This window comes from Mustela nigripes, chromosome 4, assembly GCF_022355385.1.
Source record: "Mustela nigripes isolate SB6536 chromosome 4, MUSNIG.SB6536, whole genome shotgun sequence".
Lineage (NCBI taxonomy): Eukaryota > Metazoa > Chordata > Mammalia > Carnivora > Mustelidae > Mustela > Mustela nigripes.
Window position 1 is genome coordinate 189,498,800 of NC_081560.1, and position 23,857 is coordinate 189,522,656.

The window sequence follows — 23,857 nt, forward strand, 5'->3', positions numbered from 1 at the left end:
CTGCCTCTCTGCCTGCTTGTGATCTCTGTCTGTCAAAAACAAACAAACAAACAAACAAAAAACCAACATTTAGAACTAGGCCTCAAATCCATACTTAGTACAGAAAAAATTTAAAACTAGATACATCGATGAAAATGAAAAACGACCATGAAGTTCCCCAGTCCCACCCTGATGGTAGCATGCGTGACGCTGTAAAACTTTCCCCGTAAAGTAAACTCCCAGAGACCTGTGCTTCGATGTTGACATCATGCGCGTCTTCCTGTCCGTGAGTGTGTACGGGGTCCTCTCCTTGAGTGGCTGCACATTGTCCCCTTGAGCGGAAGTGCCCCGGGGCCTCTGTCTCGTCCCTCTGGGATGTGTAGGTTCTTCTCAGCCCTTCATTCGCTCACTGTTCACTCATCTGCTCGCTGTTACAGCGATTGCTGGGTAACTATCCTTACACCTTTTCATAAAGTTTTCCAACTGTTTTCATAAGAGAACATCTACACGTTGAATCGGTGGGCCAGAGGGTCTGGTCTGGTTTTCTGCCCTCTCAAAGTTCCTTCCAAGAGCCCCCACCCCTCCCCCCTTCACCAATGCTAGGTAGAGCCTACTCGCTTCTTTTTCTAAACTTGGGACATGATGAACACACCCGAAGCTGGCAGAAGAAACAGTTCAAGGGACTCCTTCAAGTGCCGTTCATCTCCGGCAGTGCCCAGTCTGTGGCCGGCTCTGGCCGCCCACCCACTCCGTGCACTGGACGCAGGTCCCAGACGTCATGTCAGTTCACCTGGAATTACTTCCATGGGACCCTCCCAGAGACGTTTAAAAAGCCACCACCAGGATGTGATTGTTACTCCTCAAACAACATTTACAATAATTCCTTCTGCTAAGAAATCTGTAGTTTCTGGTTAAATTTCTGCATGTCTTATCAATGTCATATGTGATTGATTTTGTTTTGTTTTTTATGACTTGTCTGAATCAGGATCCAAGTAAGGCCCGCATATCCGGCGGGCTGATGAGCTCTATCTCTACAGATTGAGGGCATCCCTTACTTCCCTCCCTTGGACTGTATTTTCAAAAAGCGAATTTCTTCGTAGAGTTTGTGTTAAGATTTTGCTAATCATGTCTCTATTGTGTTTTACCTACGCCTCTGACCTCTGCATTTCCTGTGAATTGGTAGTGATTGGAAAACTTGATCAGATTCGATTTTTGTGTTTTGGCAGAAGTTCTGTTTTGCTCTTGCGCCTCTGATCTTTGCTGCTGACTTTGTTCCGTTCATCGGTGTTTGCGTTTCTGCTACATTCCCCGGCCGTGTGCGCATCTTTCATGAACTTGCATCTTCGCCCATCTTTCTTTTGGGACCTTTATCTTTTTCTTAATTATTTTTAAGACTTCTTTATATATTAAGGCTAATAAGCCTGTTTTTCTGTTACAAATATTTTCTCCACTTTTTTTTTAAAGATTTTATTTATTTATTTGACAGACAGGAGACCACAAGCAGGCAGAGAGGCAGGCAGAGAGAGAGGAGGAAGCAGGCTCCCCGTCAAGCAGAGAGCCCGATGCGGGGCTCCATCCCAGGACCCTGAGATCATGACCTGAGCCGAAGGCAGCGGCTTAACCCACTGAGCCACCCAGGCGCCCCTAATTTTAAATGTTTAAGAAAAAAACTTGTAAGTGAACTATATATTAAAAGGAGGCAAAACATTTTGAACGATGTTAATGCCTCTTCCTTAACCACTTAACCGCGTTTTTGGGTTTTCTGAAACGAGAGTTTTAGAATTTGTGGGTTTTGAAGCCACCAGAAACTCACTTTGTGAAACGACACACGAACAGTCCGGGAGGGCGGGCTCAAGGCCAAACCGAAAACCGAGCTGCTGGCCCTGCGCAGACAAACCGCTCGTCCGCTTCCTCAGCTGACGAGGCGGCTCTATCCCTTCTCTTCCGACAACGGAACACAGACGGGCGCCGGGGTGCTCAGTCGGGTGAGCATCTGCCTTCAGCTCGGGTCGTGTGCCCGGGGTCCTGGGATCGAGCCCCGCGTTGGGCTCCCCGCTTTGGCCTGCCACTCGCACTCGCACTCTCACTCCCTTTCTCAAATCTTTTTTCAAAAACGAGAACACAGATGAAGCACTTTAAGGCAAGAGCCCTTCTGTGGGCCTCACGGGTGGGGTGTGAGGTCTGACCTGTTCGCCGACGTGCTCGGGTCCCGCGGTGCTGACAGACTCACGTGGCCGGGAGGGGTGGCTGCCGTGGGAGGCGTGTGGCTGCCCCGGGCACTCTTCCAGCGAATCCCAGCAGGACACGCGGGCCTCGAGTCGGCCACGCCGGGCATCCTGGCCTGGCCCTCACCACGGAAGACAGAAAAGACATCCCCGCGCTTACCTTCCGACTTCATAAACAACCGCTTCTGACAAGACGGCAGACCTGGTGTCGGCGCCACAGAGCGGTGGGCGGCGCGCTCTGGGAGGGGGTCCCCCCCACTGCCCTAGGCCACGCTTCCCGGCAGCGAGCGGCCCCGGCCACAGCTCGGCAGTCCACACCGGCCCCCAGCCACGCCCTGTGCCCGTGGCGCCTGCCTCTCCGGCTCCGCGTCCCCCGTTCTTCTCCAGGGAACAAGCATTGCTCTCCTGACCCTGAACACAGCCAGACGGGCGTCACCTGCGCGCGGCTCTCCCTTGTGGCCTCCAAGGGCAGCGCCTGAGGAGGCTGACTGGGCGGGACAGGCCCAGAGCCGAGGGGGAGGCCGCAGGCCGGGGCAGGGGAGGCCCGGCTGGGGTGGGCCCTGAGATGGGGACCCCACGGCCGTCTGGCCTGTGACCCGGCCTGAGTGGACGAGACGCGCGGAGACACCGAGGCCGTGCGTCCGTCACACGCACTCGCGGACACGGTGTCCGGGTGGGAACCGGAGGGATTCGTCAGGAAACTGCCGGGTCCGGCCTCACCCCCACCTTTGTCCCTGCTGCTGCGGCTCGAACTTCCGTGTCCTTTTGCTCTGCGGAGGAGTGTCTGCTTTGGGGTTTGAGGGGCTGCACGGTGGAGCTCGGTGGCAGTCCCCGAGCGGTCCCCGAGGTCGTCTGTGCACGCCTGTGTCTCAGGCTCCCCGCAAGGCCTGTGCGCCGTCCCCCCCTTGTGCAGATGGGAGGGGGACAAGGCTCCAAGACGCTGGTGGCCGGCTCACGCAGCACGCCGCCGCGGGGGACGTGAGCCCCGCACCCCGTGTGCCCGGCTCTCCGCGGGGGCTTTCCAGGCGGGAGGAAGATGCACGGGGCTTATTCGCTACAGAAAAGCTTTTCATTCCCTAAGTAGCCGGGGCGACGTGTGTGCTGCGGCCCTCACCACAGGGACCGAGTCTGGGTGTGGCCGCCCCCTCTCCCCGCGAGGCCAGGGCAGAGGCACGAGCTCACCCCAGAAGAAGCGCTGTGAACCTCAGAACTCCAGAACGCCCGCTGTTTCTCGGAGAACGAAGACGTGTCTCCTTTTGAAGAGAGGGGCCCGTGACAGCTGTCGCACAGCACCCATTCAGGGCCACGAGTCCCAGCCACGCCGCTCGGGGCCTCGGCTGTGCTGGCGGGGATGGCCGGCTTGGCTCAGCAGACCGTGCCCTGACCCGCGGCCAAGTGCCCACAGACCGCCCAAGACGCTGGGGGCGGAAAAGTCTCCTCTGCCTCCTGCAACACGGCAGTGTGCCCTGCGGTTCCGGATGACCCACGGCCGGCTGGCACTGCGCCGGCTTCCTCCGCACACGGGTCTTCTCCGGCCCGTCCGTGCCACGGGAACCCCCTCCACGACCACAAGCCGTGGCCATGCGTGGACTGGCTCTTCAGACCACCAGTGCAGGGGGGTGGCCGCTGGCGGAGAACATGGCCCTGGGGATGACACAAGGACAGCACAGGGCGTGCGGGGGCTCTGGGAGGGTAAAGGGCCTCGGAGCAGTCCCATGACCCAGTGGTCTCCGGGCGACCTTGCCTGTAGGTACCAGGACATCTCAGGAAGCCTTCAGACCCGGGGAGAAGGCCGCCAGTCTCCACAGTCAGACAATGCACAGAAAACCCAAGAGAAATGAGAAATTTCCATTTTAATATAAAAGAGGCTCTGTGTCTGATAACTTCATTTGGGGAATTACACAGAACAGACTGGATACCCGCATTCACTGAAATTTAGTGTAAGATTATAGAGCATTTTAAATATAAAAATAAGACTTTTAATTACAAAAGAGTACCCGAGCAGCCCCGGATCCATCCACCTAACGACGGGAAAGTGTGAAAGCAGGGCCACATCCGGATACCGTTCCAGAGGCCACACGGTCCTCAAACCTCACAGGAAATTTGACACTGACACTTTTTTTTTAAATCTTTTAAACGAGGCAAACGATTTCCTCGTCAAGAAAGAGACAGACATCTGAAAGGTGCGGCGGGGATGCCGGGCTGAAGACTCCTCTGAGGCGACAGGGTCCTCCTGACTCGCGCGGCAGGCGGTGGGACCTCCCGCCCAGGGCATGCGGGCTGCGGTGGGACGGGTGGGCACCCAGTCCATGCTGAGGGCGACCCTCGTTGGCACACAGACAGAACCTTCCAGCTGGCACTCCTACTGGCTCTCGGTGTGGTTAAGATGTCCCTACAATGATACAAAAACACACGGTGGGAACGGATTCACCGCGGCTGTCACCCCCGCGCAGAACTGCACCTAAAATGACAGGCCGTCACTTGGGAAGAACGTTTTATTTCCGAGGTAAATACACGTTTACAGACTACACATAATGTATAATAAAGAAGATATTTAAAGCACTTCCTACAGTGCTTGTTACATAGGAAGTTCTCAATAAACATTATTTTTCTTCTCCCCTATAGTGCTATGAGGGGAAAAAGAGTGAAAATAAAATTTATATATTCATAAAGTAGAATTTTTAAAAATTATGTTGTCTATATATCGAGTAGGGGTCCAACACAAAGGCGCTGTGGCGGGTACCAGGCTCTGGACGCGCCCCAGGTTCGGAACAGTCCAGGGCCCCTGCCCACCTCGCCTGACGCCCCCACCTTCACCCGCAGGAGGAAACGGGAGGACCCGACGGCCCGGGGCAGACAGGCGGCCCCGCACTGAGCCCCTGTGAAATGACCGGTCCTGCCCAGCATCTAGGACCCTTTGTCCCACTTGGGCACGATCCCAGCAGAGAGCAGCGTGAATCCGTGGCCCAGCGGCAGGAGCCGGCAGGGGTCCTGCTCTGTAAGACCGCATCATGATGCCAGTGGGCTCCCCGGGCTGGCGGAGGCCAGGAAGGGTGGGTGGGGCCGGAAAGCCTGCTCCATGACCGTGTCCACTTCCGAGAAGGAGGTGCTGCTCTGAGCCATGGGCACCCAGCCCGAGAGACCTGGCACTGGCGAACAGTCGGGGAGGTGGGACCCAGGCTCGTGAGCTCCTGTGTCACAGACATGGCTCACCCAGTGGCTCGGAATGGGATGGTTTGGAGGCCACTGATTCTACCTGAGGGGGCGGGTCTGGAAGGCTTTACACAGGAGAGGTATCTTGAGTGGACCAAAAAGACACACTGGAATCCTACAAGGTGGGAGAGAGCCTCCCAGGCAATGAGAACAAGAGGTCAGAATGTTCTAGAACCAGAGAAGCCATCGGGGACGACGGAAGCCACGTTCAGAGCACACACAGGCAGGGATCTGGATGCAGGCTGCACCCAGATTGTGAAGGCAGGAGCTGAATTTACTCAGCAGGCCGGTGTTCCCAGCACAGGAAGACTGGCTGGTCAGGAGGGGACTGCACAAGGCCACCACCGTCTTCACCACTGCCGCCAACAGCGCCACCAGCACCACCAGTGCAGCGCTCGGAAACCAAACTTTCTTTTCAAGAAGGTCTTCACTGAGTCGTCTCCAACTAGCCCCCGTCCCCACCCTCCCTGTGCAATGGGGTCTTGCTGGAGGCAGAACGGACCAGACGGTAACAGTTACACAGACAGCCACGTCAGCATCAACACTGAGCCCCAGGACCTCAAGCACAGAAGAACCCGCAGAAACTGCTCCTTAACGCCCGTCGCCCAGCACTTGCCAGGTTCCCGCGTCACTCTAGTCACTCTTCTCAGCGTCTTCCAGTCTGTCACCGTCCATCTTGCAGTGCAGAACCACAGTGACACCACAAACCGGAGCCTATCTGTCCCTGACCGAGTGGTCAGGCATGCGGTCCCCGGACCTCGCAGTGCCCGTGGTGCACGCCAGCCCCCTGGGGCGCATGTGACAGCGGGGTCTGGGCGCTGACTGCGTGTCCGACTCCACAGGAGCGAGGAGAGTCGTGCCCGTAGGCCTGCGCTCGCTGACGATGCCGGTGCCTGAGCAGGCCTGAAATGTCATCTTGTAAGAAACCGTGGGAACATGTCACTCTTGATAAAATACACTTCCAACAATTTTCCACCAAAGAAAGATGGTTTGTTTTTTTTTTAAGACTTCATTTATCCACTTGATAGACAGAGATCACAAGTAGTCAGAGAGGCAGGCAGAGAGAGAGGAGGAAGCAGGCTCCCCGCTGAGCAGAGAGCCCGACGCGGGGCTCAATCCCAGGACCCCGAGATCATGACCTGAGCCGAAAGCAGAGGCTTAACCCACTGAGCCACCCAGGCGCCCTGAAAGATGGGTTTTGAAGACAGCTTTTATTTGTTTCTAATACTGGGACTAAAGGGGCCTCAGGCCCAAAGGGGTCCACATCTGGACAGGGCACAGGGAGTGTCAAAGCACAGATCCTCTCGGAGGCAGAGCAGGGGAAGCCTCTGGGCCTACGACGATCCTCCGGAAGGCAGACAGCTGACTTCCCATCAGAAACACAGAAGTCAGGAGGCAGTGAGAGGTCGTAGGCACAGTGAGGAACTACAGTCCATGCAGAGTTCTGGATGCAGCCAAACTAGCCTCCAGAGACAAAGGTGTTCCTAGGACAGCCGCAGGTACACAGGACAGGCTGTGGCGAGCAGACCTGCCTGCGACAACTACTGAACGGAATCCTGCAGGTCCAGGAACCCAAAGCCAGTCCTTCACATTTTTCTGAAAGTGCGAACTGGCCTTTCAACACGGCTCACCCTCTCCTCCGGGCAGAACAGATCTTCCCCTTCGAGAAGCTTTTGTTCTGTTCTTCTCGCCATCTGAAGACTTGCTGCTCCCCACCTCCAGAACAAATCACGGGACTGTGCCTGGTCTCCGAATCTCCACCGAGTAAGACTTCATCTCTCTCTCCCTCCATCTGAGCCACCATCCCGGTGCACCCACCAGCCTAGGGCCTCATGCTGTAGAGGGCCCCCCTCCGGCCCATTTCAGCTGTACCTCTCCACGGGGTAAAGAATCCGCAGAGCCAACTGGGTGTGTCCACCCCGACCGCGGTTCCCCTTCCAGACTCTTCTCCACGTTCCCCTGAGGACAGGCCGCTCCATGGCCCTACTCCAGAGGTTCGCTGTCTGTTGCAGGGAGGCTCTGTGAGGTGGGAGTGGGAGTGAGGCGCCTGGACGTGTCCTTTGAATGTGCTCAAGGCCCCGTGTCATGCAGGACAGAGCCCAGAAGCAGGGAGAGGCGTACCCAGCAGCCAGCTTTCCCACATCCCACAGGTCCCGGGACAGGACTCGGAGAAATTCAGGGATTCTGTATCGGAACCTGGCCTTCCGCCTTGTCACGAAGGCCGCGGTGTCAGCGAGCACGTGAAGCAGCTGAGGAGAGCAGGGCCTACATCAACACAAAGGACACCTGATTCTTGAGGTGACTTTTTTTTTTGCCTCCATTCCAGATTTTTCCATAGCTCGGAGGCTCTGGAACTTGCTGTAGCCTCATCTGTGTAGGACCCTTCTAGGGCATGGGAATGGACAACAGGAATAACTCAACAGTCGGCAGTGCTCAGCAGCTTCCAGTGAGCAACTCGGAACAACACTGAGCAAACTTTATCATCTCCTCCCACAGATCACCCTCAGAGGACCAAGGTCGGTAACTGCTCCATTTGGGGCGGGGGGCGGGGAGGGCAAGTGGGTAGGACTGACGCGGGGAGGTGGAGGCGGCCAGGTGGCATCCCGTAACCTTGCCCATGCGTCCGAGGTGGAGTCGGGTGCTCGTGCTGGGGAAGGAGATCTAGGGCTGAACCTGGGCTGAGGCTCGTGCTGGGCGCAGGTCCCCCAGCCCGAGCGGGCGACTCACAACACGCACATCCCAGATGTATGAGGATGGGGAGCACCGCGGAGGACTGTTGAGCTGGGGACAAGCCGGGAACGTGGAGGAATGTACATTCTGGAAAAGCCTCGAGTTTACAACAAAAAACCACACAAGCCGCACGCCCAGCTTCCGTGGACATCGGAAGTGGGCACGAGGGCAGGCTGTCCGAACTCGTGAGCGGCCGCTCTCCCCCAGAACCGTCCCAGCGCGGACCCATGCGTCCGGGGCGCGGAGAGGACGCCGCCGCGGTCTCCAGCAGGCGCCCCTGTGAGGAGCCCGAGCACTTTAATGAACCCACTCACCCGGGGCTGCTACTGTCTTCTAAATTTTAAGATTTTTCGTTTTACCCCTTTTGACCGCTCTCACCCTCGACGTTTGGCAGCCCACGCGCCGCTCTCAGTCTCTACACGCTGCTTTTCTTCTCCAAAGACTCCACGCGTAGTGGGAGTCTTCTTCTGACTTCTCTCGCTCAGCACAAAGCCCCTGAGGTTCACCCACGTTGAGGATTCACCCACGTGTTGCAAACGGCAGGACGCCATCCTTTGTTTATGGCCGAGGAACGCTCCGCTGTGCGTACACGCGGCTTCTCTAGCCGCTCACGCGCCCTGCGTTCGAAGGTTCGTCTTACATCCGACAGGCAGGAGGGCTGTGTCCCGGCACTGTCCCTGCAGCTGCTCTTGGGTTTCTGGGTAGGTAAGGACAGCGGCTGGAAATGACAGTTTATTTTCTCCTGTCCGATCCCTACACTACTGCTTCTTTTCGGTTGTCTTTATGCGCCAAAAGTCAGAGCATCATCCCTCCCCCGGCAGTCAGGCACCCGGCCCACGAGCGGACTCAGCGCGCTGAACAGAAGTGAGACGGCCGGCGAACCTGTGCTCCTCTCTGTCAACACAAATGCTTCCACGAAGGGGGACAAGCCCCAAACTCCCCAGGATAAACACTTCTGTTTCTGGTTTGCTGAGTTTTATTCTGCGTGGAATTGGGGATAACTAGATGCCGTTTCTGCATGGACCAGATGATCATTTGGGGTTTTCCTCCTTTGGTCCAGTAGCCACTTTCTAACGTGAACTCACCCACCTGTTACTTCACAGAGGATTTCTGCTGACCTATAAAGCCACCTGCGATGGTAGCTTTTGGGTTATCTTTCACAACTCATCTCAATCCCATTATTACTGGTCCGTTCCTGGTCTCTTCTGGAGTCAGTCTGGGCGACCGCATTCCCTGGGTGGGGGCGGGGGGGCTCCCACTCTGGTCATCCTAGCCTTGTGCTTGGTACAGCCGGTCCCCATGTTCACACGCGCACTGTCCCCTTTGAGTGCGTCAAAGACGTCATGCCAAGGTTTCCCCAACAAGAGGTCCGGGGTCAAAGCACCACCCGCCCCGAACAAGCCCTCCCGCCTCCCCAGCAGGTCCACAGAACCTCATTACCTTCCCCTTCACCGTGATGATGTGTGCAGACTCCACGCCCAACACTTCAGGAGAACGAAACAGCTACAGACAAAAACGCAACACGGCCTCACGGAGCACCGCGTAGCCGGCGGGGAGCGCACGTGAGAGAAACGCCTGAAGCGCCCTGCATCCCCCGAGTCCGCCCGCCTGAGGAGAAAGCAGCTCATCGTCCTCAACTTGGGGTGTCTCCTTCTCAGCAACATCTTTTACTCCTTTAGTTTGTATCAACGTTTTACATGTTCACACTGGCTCTCAACAGCCTCATACTACACGCGGTCTTCTGTAATGCCCGTAATTCATCCGTTTTTACTGTGTATACTTCATTGAGTTAATATACCCAAACTGATCTATCCACTGTCCTATTGGACAGGTGGGTTGTTTCCGGCTTTATGCGAGCGAGCAATGCCACTTAGTCTAAGTTCTGTACACATTTCTTCGAGCATCTGTTAAGAGTCCCAGGAAGCAATCTTCTGGGTCACCCGGAACAGCCACCACCACTCTGAGCAGGTACCTGCTCTGCAAGTCACCGAGCCTCGAACGAGGTGGGCCTCGAACGAGAGGGGCGGACCCTTTCGCTCCGCATTCTCACCCGCACGTCCATCGTCAGCTTCCAGTGAGCAACCCGGCACACTGTTCAGACTCCGTCTCCTACGGATCATCTTTAAAGGGCTCGGGTTTGGCAAGCAGTTCCTTTTGGATCAGGGGAAGGGATACGTGGGTAGGACTCAAGTGGGGGGAGGTGGACTAAGGCTAGAGGACAGAGGATGTCCCGTATCCTCCACACTGGAGCTTTGTTCCTATTTTTTTCTTGCTAATTCGATGCTTTAGGTTGATACCCTTAATTACTAGCAAGGCTTAACGTCCGTTTACATTTACTGGCTACTTTGGTTCCCTCTTCTCTGAACTGCCATTTTGCAGACTGTCCATGTATCTGCTACACTCCATTTGTATGTCACAAATGTCTTCCCTGCCTTATGGATCTTCTAAAACCGTAATGAGGAACTTCGATATGCAATGTGTCTTATGTACGTAGTCAACTGTATCCATATTTTTCCCGTGTGGCTTTATTAGATTTTGTACTTTGCACACTTAGGGTCTTTAACCTTCCACCCACCTCCCAAGACTGATATGTGTGAGGGAGACATCTAGTCTTCTTTTTCCCCATAAGATGGCCAAACATCTTGGCACAGTTAGTGGACTCTGTGCTTCCCAAATGACCTGCTCTACCATCTCTGCAATGCATATACCCAAGTTTAAAGCCCACAGACTTACGGCACTGGTCTACTTCCCCACCCCTGGGCCAGGAGCACACTGTCGGAATTCTCGCAACTTTGTAATGTGTCTTGACGTCTAACGGTGACCTCTACCACCTGTTCTTCCATTCTTCCGCTTCTAAACTGGCTGCCTACACGTCTTTCTTCAATTCTGGGAAATTCTCAGCTACTGTCTTTTTAAAAGCCATAAGTCTTTTCATTATCCTTTTCTTTTCTGTTCTCTAAATTCATTCCTTCTGGACTTCCTGACAGAACTTCCATTCTTAGGGGCGCCTGGGTGGCTCAGTGGGTTAAAGCCTCTGACTTTGGCTCAGGTCATGGTCTCAGGGTCCTGGGATCAAGTCCTGCATCAGGCTCTCTGCTCAGTGGGGAGCCTGCTTCCTCCTCTCTCTCTGCCTGCCTGTGATCTCTGTCTGTCAAATAAATAAATAAAATATATTTTTAAAAAATTAAAAAAATTAAAAAAAAAAAAAGAACTTCCATTCTTTCTTCTGACTCCCAATCACAATTTCGTATTTTCCAATTCATGCTGTTTTGGATGACTTCCCTGGACAAACCTAGTTCACCAGCTCTGTCCCTAACTCTGCCTCACTTCAATGATTGTACCATTCACTTTGATTGTATCCTTCACTTTTAGAAGGGCTTTTTTGGGGGGGGTTGACCTTCCAATTCTTTTTTCACACTACCCTATCATCATGGCTCTGTTTCTTCTATCTTAAATCTTATTATTTTTGAGAGCGAGAGAGCGAGAGAGAGTCCGTGAGGGGGAGGAGGGGCCGAAGGAGACGGGGAGAGATTATGTCAAGCAGATCCTCGCTGAGTGCAGAGCCCAGCACGGGACTCGATCTCACGACCTGAGTTGAAACCAAGTGTTATAGTGTCAGTCGCTTAACCCGCTGCATCACCCAGTGCCCCTGACTCTATTTCTTATTTTTTTTTGAAATTCAAAATAATTATCTTTATAGTGAACTTCATACAGTGAAGGTCTTTCAGAATCTTGGAGGTTTATATTTTGTTTGTTGTCCTTCCAGATGGGACCCCAGCCCCACAGTGGCTTATCTGTTTATGTCGTTATGTTGTTCTGATGGGACATCCTCCGTGCAGACGGCCTCAGCTCTGAATCCTGCGTGCCCTGGACGGTGGAGGTGTCCCCGAAGGATGATTCTGCATCTGCCACTGTCCAAGGCCTTAAAGGACTTCAAGAGCCTGTATCTATTTTTATGTTCATGCTTTCTTTTTGGTTCTTGTAGTACTAGGACAGAACAAACATGGCGCCCACATCCGTGTATGGCCTGGTATTTTAATTTCTAATGCCCTTAAGGTACAAGCAGTTCTCCCAGGCTCAGAACTTTTTGCAAGGGTCCAGATTCTGGCTCCCATGCCTCCACGGGTCAAAGTCACATCTGCCTCTGGGCATTAGGAGTTCGCCCCCTTGCCCTCGGGCCCCTCCCCGCCCCATGCCAGGAGCAGCCCCAACAAAGGAGGACCTCACCACGGCCACCAGGATGTGTGTGCACGCACAGACCGCCCGTGTACCTGGCAGCGCCGTCCACCCACAGAAGGCAGCACGCATGTGGGTGCAGCCGAGCGGCTCCGAGCGAGTCTACGTGACGTTTTCCTTAAAGTGCTTCTGACCCACGGCACCATCTCCTCGCAGTTTCACTCACTCTATTTAGAGAGAACGAAGCACTCATTTCATTTTTCTAGTCATCTCAAGGCTCTGTGTTCCTTCAGAGCCTGGAAATGAAATCCATAACACAGTTTTAAAAAAAGAGAAAAAACCACACTATGTTCCTGGTTCCTGCACTCTAAAGACATTCACCGTCAGAAGCTAAATCCAGGGGCACCTGGGTGGCTCAGTGGGTTAAAGCCTCTGCCTTCGGCTCAGGTCATGATCCCGGGGTCCTGGGATCGAGCCCCACATCAGGCTCTCTGCTCAGCGGGGAGCCTGCTTCCTCCTCTCTCTCTGCCTGCCTCTCTGCCTACTTGAAGACAGTGTACACAAGTCAATCCAAATGCCTCTGTTCTGGGATTCACCTTTGGCTGTCCTGACACAGCCAGGCCCTTCTCCTGGCCAGAGCATTCCTCTGGTCAGAGTCATCCAGCACTGAGCCTTGGCCAAGGAGCTGTCCCTGCATCTGGGCGAGGCGGCCGTGAAGACCCAGGCCCCCACTGCGGGTGAGAGCCGCTCGCTACGCCCAGGGCGGGACAGGGAAGCCGTGAGCACGCGGACCGGCCAGGAGGCGCAGAGAGCACCGCGAGCCTGCCCACAACCACGGGGGCCCCGACTCCTTATCTCTCAAGGGATGGAGCTGAACAAACTCAAGGATCCTTGACAAACCTGGGCCAAACGGACAGGCGTGATCTGATTCTCACAGAAGCGGTGACGTTTCCCTTGGTTCCATCTGGTGGCGTTTTCTCGTCTCAGGCTAAGAAGAAAGGACCGACAAGCACGAGCTTCTGCAGAAACGGGACACAAAGGGCAAACGCGCTGCACCTCGGCCTTCTCTCCTCTGTGTCAGGACGTCACATTTTCATCCCCGCCTCGGCCGCAGCCTGACGCCTGGGCCACGGGGCGCGAGCACGGCAGCATCCGCCGCGGGCCGCAGACTGGGGACAAGGGCGGACCGTGCGCGCCAGCTCCTGGGCCACTCCTGGGCCACTCCTGCCTCGGGGCTTTGCCGACAGGTGTCGTGGAGGCAGGAAGCAATCACGGATAAGACAGAGAGGCAAACACAGCAAGTATTTTAAAGGTCACCCATTTAGAGATCAAAAGTGCGAAGAAAACAAGTGTATCCATTCAGAATCAGAACGTTCCCCCATGGGCTGGCCCGGATGGCCCTGTGGGGACGCCAGGCAGCGGACATGGCCCAAAGCCCGGACGCCCCGGCCTGGATTTCTGCTCCCGCCTCTCCCCGCAGTGGTGAGACAGCGCATCCCGGCGCCAACAAGCGAGCAGCACAGAGGCGGGGAGACGGCTCCCTTCGCGCCTGCCCCCCGTCCCCCAGCACTCGTGAACGGGCTGCTACCCAGAGTCCACTTGTTGCGGGGCGGGGGGGGGGGGGTCGGTGTGTGTGTCTATAAAGCCAAACACCTGCTTCGCGCGCTGGCCTCTGAGCGGCAGTTCGCTGGCAGCCCTGGGCAGCGAACTGCCCCGAACAGCCCTGAGCGGCAGTTGGCTGGGTCAGGTCCTGACATGCAGGTCGCCCCGATAACACAGCGAACCGCCAGAGCGCGACACAGAAGGGCCTGACTGTCTCCCAGGCTAATGCCAGGCGGCTCCGAGCTGGGCCAGGGGCTGTCCGCCCTCCCGAACACCGAGCACGCTGGCCTCAACCTGGAGACCCAGAGGCCCGTGCTTCCAACAGCAATCTTTCTCTTTTTTCCCCCCAGGTGGACTTGTCCTCTTTAGATAATTAAACCCAAAAGGGTCTAGTCAGAGAGGGACCTAGGGACTCGCACAGGGAGTTTAACTGGCTTCAAGCACACTAAGGGAGGAAGAGCAGAAAAGCCCCGTGGGGGAGGGCGAGGCAACCAGACACTCCCTCCCCAACAGCCTCAGCCTCCCCCAGGGCCAGGAGCCCAGGCCACTCACAGAGCTGGGACCACGGGGACAAGTCTGCAGGAGCTGGCACCCTGGAGGGAGGGGCAGAGAGAGAGATGTTCCCGCTCCGGCCGGCCTGTCCCCTTACCCCCGCGTCCAGGTCAGAAACCAGAAGCCGAGGAGTCCCCACAACGCAGAGCAGAGCAGAGGCAGGGAAGGTTGCTAAGGAGGAACAGGCAGTTGCGAGGGCTCCTGTGCCGGGAGCTTGGATGTCAGAGACCAGACACTCCTGACAGCCAGCATCTCCACCTCAGCCAAGGAAGGAAATCTGTCCTTCCTGGAGTTTTCTGCCTTACTACCCCCTCAGCCCACCGGAGCTTCGCTCGGTTGCTTGGAGAGCTCGCAAAGCCCTGCCAGGTTTCACTTAATGGGTCAGAATCCGCAGAGGACGGCGTGGTCTCCACCCTCCCCGCGGCTGCCGCGGACCCCGTGCCGGGCCAGCCGAGCCAACCCGAGCAAGGAAGCGGGGGGCAGGGCTGGGCCCAGAGGAGCAAGCACCTGTGAAGGATGGGGGTCCGCGCGCGGCTGGCGGCACTGCTTCTGGGCTCGGGGCCCCCATGGGGCAGCACAGAGCAGTGGGGTAGACACCCCGGAGCCAGAGCACCACACCTCACCCCAAGGACGGGGACGGGTCTTCCTGCAGGTGTCAGTCACCTGAGCGGGACACAGCAGAGCTCAGAGGAGGCGGCTCTGCCCCGGCAGGGACCTTGCAGCAGCCGAAGCTGTGGTCCCCGCACAGGCAGCCGGCGCAGACCTACAGAGAGGGGACCACACGCCAACCTGGAAATGAGGCGGGGAGGCCAGCTAAGAAAGGCCCCGCACACCTGTGAAGCCAAGACTCCGCACTCAAGAGAAACGGTTCATGTTCAAAATGAGGAAAAGCTCAGGAGAGAGAGCAGGTGCTCGGGCACGAAGCTGAGAGCGCGTGAAGATTCAGGGCAGGACCCGCCCGTCGGATGAGGTCCTGTTCAGTCAGAAGCACGCCAGGAAACCAGGTGCAAGCGAGGTGATGGGGGAACAGGGTGGTGATGGGGAGCACAAAGAGGTGATGAGGAGGCACCGAGGGACGTTATAGTGAGAGCAGCACCAAAGCAGCCGAGACTCACTGGCAGGTTTCCCATTAGGGCTCCACAGACCCCTCAATACAAACTTTGCTTCTCTTTGACCCCAGGTCCCCACCCTGGGTCCGCTCTAGGAAAACGGTACAGGACAGGGCACACTCACGCACACGAGTGCACATTTGTGAATGGAGCCGTGTATCTAATAAAGTCTTCTGGAATTTGGAATTGCTGCCCATCTGTGATTTACTGTTAAGCACCTCTCCCTGGGATCTCACAGTTCTAAAAATACTATTTGCTTTTTATTTAACACTGAACCTTCTGATGTTCCAGAATACAAAAATGGTGTCTTATTATTTTAAAAGCTTAGGAGAGAAACTAGCCATATTATTAGAAAAAGAAGATATATGCAGCTATAGTCTGTTCAAATATCAAGAGGTGTGACTTTTCAAATTCACATTTCAATCTTTATTTACATAAGACTTTTAGAAACAGTGGGTGTAAATATTAAATCACCCAAGCCTGGGTGAAATTTTATTGAGAATAACTACAGATAAAGGGAAACTGATTTTTTAAAGTCGGTTTCTGAAATTTAGATGAAAAGAATATCGAGCACTAAGGGAAAAAATGATGTATTTACCTATCAATATAGGTTCTCTGCTCACAGATTCATTTCCTATGAAACAGAACAGAGGCAAGCTTGGGGAGTTACAAAGGGAGGAAAAATCCTAATCAAATAGAAACTGTTGTTCAAACAGAATATTAGCTAAAATGATCCAATCAGTTGCTTGAGCCAAATTTTTTTTCTTTAAGCCATTCATGCCAGAACATAGCATCTCAGAGCATTAAGAATCCATATGACGTTCCAAGTGAGTTAGAGTTAGTCACTCATAATGGGGCTGCCTTTCTCAAGGTAAACCTTATGTAATTGTATTCCTGGGCATGTGTGCCTGTTATAGGAATCGACCTAAAATACAGTAAGTTCTAATTACCAGATCTCTGACTTTACTATTGTTCAGGATTATAGCACAGAATGCAGCAGCAGAAATTCTCCTGAAAATAAGAGTATGAAAAGCACACCTTCACAGAATGAGTTGGACACTAAGCTTTGTTTTCCTATTTCTACAATGACTTCAGACGATCGGCAGTTCACGTGGGTCATAACTGACACAGCGCTAGGTCTTCAGTTAAAACAAAATCCGTGCCTCTCACTGTAAAACATGTAAAACCCGGCAGCCTGTGGTATGCCCATTCAAAATCTTACAGTGGATCAACCAATCTTTTGCTGACCAAAACAGAGCAATACAATTCTCTAAACCCTGCAGAGGGAAGTCTAAGAAACACTCACGTGTACAGAGTACACACCCCAGTTTCTACACACACACACACACACACACTCTTCTCGTGGTTTCTATGTGGCAATTAAATGTAATTCTATTTTATTCCAATATTAACATTCTAAGTCTAAAATACAAAAAAAAAAAAAAAAAACCACACAAGAATTACAGAGGTTACCAAGGACATTAATTTGTTTTTAGAATAAGCGCAAAATTAATAACAATTGTACTATTATGCTTGTGTGTACTTTACGGTACTCTGCCCAACAAAGGAAACTGAGATTCTGACCAGCCATTATAGACCCCTTTATGTTGAATTAACAGTGTGAACACTGCATTTCTCCTTTCTCCTCCTGAAATCTGCAGTTTCTGTGAAGTTTATGGGAACACCAAAGAAAGTTTAACCAGGAAAGAAGAAAAAAATGTCCATTCCTATTCCTATTTTTATAATTAACTGAGGTCAGGGCTTTGCTCCAAGATGCCCTCAAATGATCTCTTTAACTGTATCCGGTGGCCTGTTCCCTTTCCTGAACCCTGTGTTGAGAAAAGATTTTAAGTGCATTTTCATTTCTATTTCCAATCTGAAGCTGGAAACAAATCAGTTTGCACCCCAGCAGAAGCCAAGAAAAGCTTAAATCAATCTGCACCTTTTTATTTATATCCCTCATTCCTTAGAAAGGTAATTGCCGTTTTTATTAACGTTGTTTTATGGATCTAATATTTACGAACAAGTCTGTCTTTTATGTCACACAAGAAGGTTAATGCACTTACAGACTCCCCCGCAATACATCTCGGGCAAGGCTGGGCCGAGCTCCCTCCACCGTTGAGAGGAATCTAGTCAACAAATCAGAGCCGCAGACGCATCAGTACAGACACTATTTACACTTTTTATTAAAATATTCAAGTGGGTCACAGCTGGCTTGGTGGGAACAGGAACCTACCCCGACACGTGGCCGCCCCTCACCACTCCAGGACACCGGGGCGCTGAGGTTTGTGGGGGGGCAGGCCCACTCCGGCCCGGCTGCCTCTCCTCTCCTGCATGCCCGTTTCTGAAAGACACGAAACATCACTTGAGGTGGCTCCAGGAGCACGGGACACTAATTGGATTTGCCTTCCGTGAACTTCGGCAGCAAACACAGACCCCTGCAGAGTTGCATGAGTTTATAGGATGTCTGAGGGGTGATTTTAAACGTCATCTTTCAGGAACACATTCCATCAATTACATTTAACTTCATTATTTCTAGCACTGTTTGGTGTTTACTTGGCTTTATGGATTTAAAATAGACATTTTAAACAACTTTGGTTAAAACTCTTCTAATAAACTCTTATGACTGGTTTATTGATATTGAAAATATACAAAATCTATCAATTTTGATCTGGAAACTAGTTACATGCTTTAACACATTTTGCCTAGTTCCAAGTTCCATACTTTCTTAATACAATATGAATAATTCACAGGAGGATAATTCTTTGTTTCATTGACACTGAAGAGCAAATTAATTTTACTTATTTTCAGGTTGTACACATGCTCTGTAAGTGACAGCCTTCGGGAAAGTTAGCATTTGGCTTTTGCTTCCCCATGAACTAAAAAGATAAATCACAAAAGCAATCCTCAAACACTAAAGGAAAAAAAAAATTCACTCTCAAAATCCCAAGACTTTGTGCATTTTCTGTACAACTTTGCGTTCAGCAACACAAAGTTGAGAACCAGGAAGAGTTTTGCAAAGGGTGGTGAAGTCCATGCCTTACCCCCAGGGCCAGCCTGCAGACTCTGCTGCTGGACAGCTCCCACCAGGTCAGAAAACAAAGCCCTCACACCCCCACCCTCTGCTTCTCTGGTCTCTTGCAAACCATCATCATGGTTCCCACCCGATTTGCCTCTCATCTGTACTATTACTTGTACTTTCTAAACTGACTTTTTTTTTTTTTAACTTAATGGATTCATTCAATACAGAAGCCTTATATCATGGGTTTGGAGTGCTAGATTTACTGTTCTCTAACATGCCTTAAAAGATTACAGGGAAATTTTGAAATTAAACCAGAAAATGCTGAACTCTGAGCCCCTCAGCCCACAGAGAAGAATTTCTTGGGTGAGTGCTTGACCTCTGGATGGTGAAGACAAGACTGGCTACACAGTCACTGACTTCTGTATGGTTCCCCAAATGAAACTACAAATTCTACATCAAACCACACCCTGGGCATAATGAAGCCAGAGAATGTGAAATATGAAGAAAAGGGTAAGAGAAAAGCCACTGGATCCTGGTGTGGGCCCCTTAGGCCCCCACCTCACACGTGCTGTCACAAGCTCCAGGGAGCCAGGGCAGAAGGAAAGACCACAGGACAGAGAGGAGCACCGAGAAGGATGAGAAGTCCACATGAACATGAAGACGTTCTGACGTGCCCGAGCGCCTGCATCAGCCCACACGCAGCCTTAAGGGGACAGACACCATTTACAGAGGCATTTCCAGGAAGACAACAGGCAAAAGGGGAAGGGAGAAGCACCCTTTGGCACCTGAGTGGTGAAGCTAAAAGAGGAAGAGGAAAAGCGTGGGGTTGTAGGAGTAAAGAGGAAATAGCATCAGATTCACCCCAGCCCATCCTCACCAAAGCCAAGCAGCCAACAGCTACCACGGCGTCACCTGCACCAAACAAAGAGGCTGCCGCCAGACTTGCGATCTTTCACCAGAGAAACATCCTCCTGAAAACCACCGCAAGTCAAAAGAAAATTGGAATTTACACTCCCAAAACATAATTAAACATATTCAAACATTTGAGGGTATGACAAACCACCCTGAATTAGAAATGCAGAATTAAAAACAGAAAAGGACAAAAACGGAGAGAGCAAGGGATTGGTAAGTTGGACTCAGGATAGTAATGGAAAAAAATAAAATCACCTCAGAAGTAAGGAACCGATTACAGAGCATCCAAGAAGAATAAATTCAAACAAAACTAACAAAGGGCACGGAGGAAAGACAGGATCACAACCAAGAGGAGGACAGCAACAGAAAGACTGGAAAAGGGGAGGAAAGCAAAACAATACAGCAAAGCTAACATTTAACTCTGTAAGAAAACTCCCAGAATAGAAAAAGGCCCAAATCTTCAAAGGAAAGGGCTCACAGCGTACCTGGGAAAAGGACTCAGAAGCATCAACTCTGAAATGCCTCCCAATGAAACAAGGGATTTCAAAGGAAAAGACAAAGTCCTCAGGGCCCGAGGGCAACAACCAATGACTATGCAATGACTATGGCAGGCGATTTCTCAGAACCAACACACATGCACCCCAACGAGGCAGCAACATTTTTTTTTAATTCAATTAAAGTATGAACCAAGACTTTAAAATCCAGCCATCCTTCAATTACCAAGCCCACAGAAATGCAGTCTTTGACAGCGTGACTCTGGAGAGGAGGACACCCAGCCAACCTTTCTTGAGGACTCTACGGGAGGTAAGCTTCACCTGCCCCGGTGATGACTGCTACAGCAGAAGGATTTGGGAGACACACATAAAAATACTTAGATGTACACATTAGGCCGGAATAAAGGTGCACTGAAGCTGAAAGACCCATGTGCAAATATGACACACAGTGACAAAACAGAAGTAATTCAACTAAAAAATGTGAGATGAAGGAAGAGGTAAAGAGTGAAAACTGTGAGTAACGCACAGGTGATTACCGTATATGCAACAGGTGTGCACGAAAGCATGTGAGAAAAAACCAAATCAGACAATAAAGAGTTCAACAAAAACAGGTTACTAAGGACACAGAAATAGGTTTAAATACAAAGGTATTGACTAGAAAATACAAATCTCTCTAAATCCAAAATAAAAAATATAAAAGTGAAGACTACAGATCTTATAAAGGAATTGCAAATACAACAAAATACGCAATATACAGTAGAGTCCATACCCTGATAACATAGAAAAGACATTTTCCTCAAGAATCTCTAGCACATTCCCTACAAATGGTCATATATTAGGTCACAAAGAAAACATCAACCATTTCCATAATGGTTTAAATATCCACTTGGATATTTAAAATATCTATTGTTGACATAAATACAAACTAAAAGTATAGAATTTTAAAAAATAATTACACAGAAAGCACAGAATCTATGGGATGCATTTAAAGCAGTAATCAGAGAAAAATTCATAATAACATTTTTATCAATAAAAATGAAAAAAAAAAAGACATTAATCAACCAACATGCCTTAGCTTGTTAGTACCCCAAAACAAAATGCAAGAAAACATGGAAGGAAAAGCTGACTAATGAGGGGAGGTTTTCTACTAAAAACAGCAAAGCTAACTAGTAATTAATTCTAAGTCTAATGGCTTTTTGCAGGGCTGGGGGACGGGAATTAACAAAGTAGACAATCTACCAGCTACTTGATCAGGAAAAAAGGGGAGAAAAAACAAATGAGGAGAATAAGAAATGACACAGGGTAAGTGACCAGTGAAACAAGAAATTTTAAAAATCCGAAGAGACTCCTTTGTAGACCTCCATGCAAACAGACTCAAGCATGTTGCTGGCAGGGACAGCTCCCCAAGGAAGCTCAGATGGCCATGACCGAGACTGACCCCACCGTAGTCAGAGAGCCAAACCGGATGAAAGTCAGAGAAGACAAAGTTTGCCAAGGAGGCACCTCCCCAGGAGCATCAGGCCAGAGAGCTTCACGGGGTTCTACCAAACGCTGAAGACCAGAGAGTTCCAGTGCCCTACGTAAACTGCTCCAGAGCACGGACGGGGATGGAGAAGTCCCCAAGTCCTTTTACGAAGTAAGAGTAATACTGATACACCAGGTAGAAAAGAACAAAGAAAGAAAACCATGACCAGTGTCCCTCATGGATATCAATGCACAAATATTAAATAAAACATTAACAAACAGAATCTAACACCACAGGAAGAAGCCACATACCATGACCAAGTACGATTTTTTCTAGAAATGAAAGTTGGGTTCAATATTGGGAAATCTGGTATCATTCCTTGTATTAATAAACCTAAGAAAAAGATGTATGATGATACCAGTATCAGTATGTATCAGTATCATACTGATGATACTGAAAAATGCTTAAAACTTAAAACCCATTTATAAAAATTACAGGAAACAGAAATTGAGAGTTATATTCTTAACATGATAAAATATACATACTTTATTCCTAATGAGAGTATCTTATTTAATGGGAAAAGACTAGTGGCATTTCCACTAAAACCAAGGCGAGGATGTCCAGTCTCCATTTCTGCTTACGACCACCCTACCCTAGAGGCATTACATTACCCTAAATAATTACGAAAGATAAATCAAATGGAGGCATAAGAATGGGCTAGGAAGTAAAACTATCACTGTTTGCAGATGTCATAATATGCATCTGGACACCCCCCAGAGAATCAATGACAAAACTAACCCAAACAATGAAAGAATCAATTGACTAGTAGGACACAAAGTTAATATTAAAAATTGCCTTGAAATATAAAATAACAAGTAGTTAGAGAACATCCCAATTCAGATCATTATAACAAGGAAGAATGAATGTTTAGGAATAACTTTAATAGGAACTGCACTCAACCTGTACAAGGGGGATGTAAAACATTCTTGCAAGACATGAAGGTAGAAATGAACAAATGAAAAAGCATCTCCTATTGTTGGTTAGGATGACTGAACATTAGAAAGAGGACAGTTGCCCCTAGGTAAATTTATCAAGTCAATGCAATGCCAGTAAAAACACCAACAGACTACGGTGTAGACTTGCATGGGTTGGTAATAAGGGTCATATGGAAAAACAAACACGCAAGAATGGCCAAGAAAGGGGCGCCCGGGTGGCTCAGTGGGTGAAGCCTCTGCCTTCGGCTCAGGTCATGATCTCAGGGTCCTGGGATCGAGCCCCGCATCGGGCTCTCTGCTCAGCGGGGAGCCTGCTTCCCTTCCTCTCCCTCTGCTGCCTCTCTGCCTTCTTGTGATCTCTGTCTGTCAAATAAGTAAATAAAATCTTAAAAAAAAAAAAAAAAAAGAATGCCCAAGAAAACCCTGAGGGGAAAATCAGAATCTATGGGATGCCTTTAAAGCAGTAATCAGAGAAAAATTCATTAGACTAATATTTTTATCAATAAAAATGAAAGAATAAAATTAAAACTACTGGACACAAAACCGTATATAAAGACTCTACTTTTAAAAAGGGTTAAAAGGGTAGAGCCGGTGACGGACAAATGGGACTGAATACAAAGTGCAGAGATAAGCCTGACTGCACACAGAACTCTGCCACCACACGTCGCTGGGCTAAAGACGGGCCTTTTACTACATGGTGCCGGGACAACGGGGTAGCTGTTTGAAAAAAAGATGAAATCAGATGTGTGTTTTGTATCATATATATGAACGAACCTCAGGTGGACTAAGGGCCTAAAAATGTAAGAAAATGAAACCACAGAATTCCTAGGAGAAAACGGGCGAGCTGTTCGTACAGACAGACTTTCTCACTGTGACTCCATACCCAGAAGCAATGAAACAAACACGGATGAATTGGACTACATAAAAATAAAAATGTCGGCAGGGCAAAATGGAACAAAACAAAGCAAACGGTGCCCTCGACTGCACAGAATGTAAGTGACAAACTGGAGGAAGTCTTTTCAGCCTATACCACAGGAAAAGGGCCACTCCCCTTAATATATGAAACTCTCCTGGAAAATGAGGGACAAAGAACCAAACACACAAAAGAAACATGGAAAAAAGCCATGAAGAGACAATTCACAAGAAGTTTACAAGTCCATGCTCACTCACACGTAGAGGAGAGCAAGCGAGAAGACCGCACATGGCACTCGGCATCTACCAGACCGGCCACGGCCGAGATGGGAAGCGGACTCTGTTGGAGGCTGTACGGAAACGGGCTATCCTGCACTGCAAATTGTGCAGGAAACCGGTGCTACCTAACAAAAGCTATAAACAGACTTTTTAACCCAGAAATTACACCTATAGGAACTTACCCAATAGGCA

At 50.7% G+C, this 23,857-nt stretch overlaps 1 protein-coding gene across 1 annotated transcript in view; it reads right to left on the reverse strand.

Moving 5' to 3' along the window:
• Window positions 1-4,040: 4,040 nt before the first annotated feature.
• The window catches only part of C4H10orf143 (chromosome 4 C10orf143 homolog), a 42,184-nt gene continuing 22,367 nt past the window's right edge, over window positions 4,041-23,857 (reverse strand). Inside the window, exons 2-4 of the mRNA XM_059398837.1 lie at window positions 13,224-13,342; window positions 12,419-12,550; window positions 4,041-4,596 (exon numbers count right to left, since the gene is read on the reverse strand). Of these exons, the coding sequence (XP_059254820.1) occupies window positions 13,307-13,342 (36 nt within the window). The 3' untranslated portion in view covers window positions 4,041-4,596; window positions 12,419-12,550; window positions 13,224-13,306. The remainder of the gene's footprint in view (window positions 4,597-12,418; window positions 12,551-13,223; window positions 13,343-23,857) is intronic.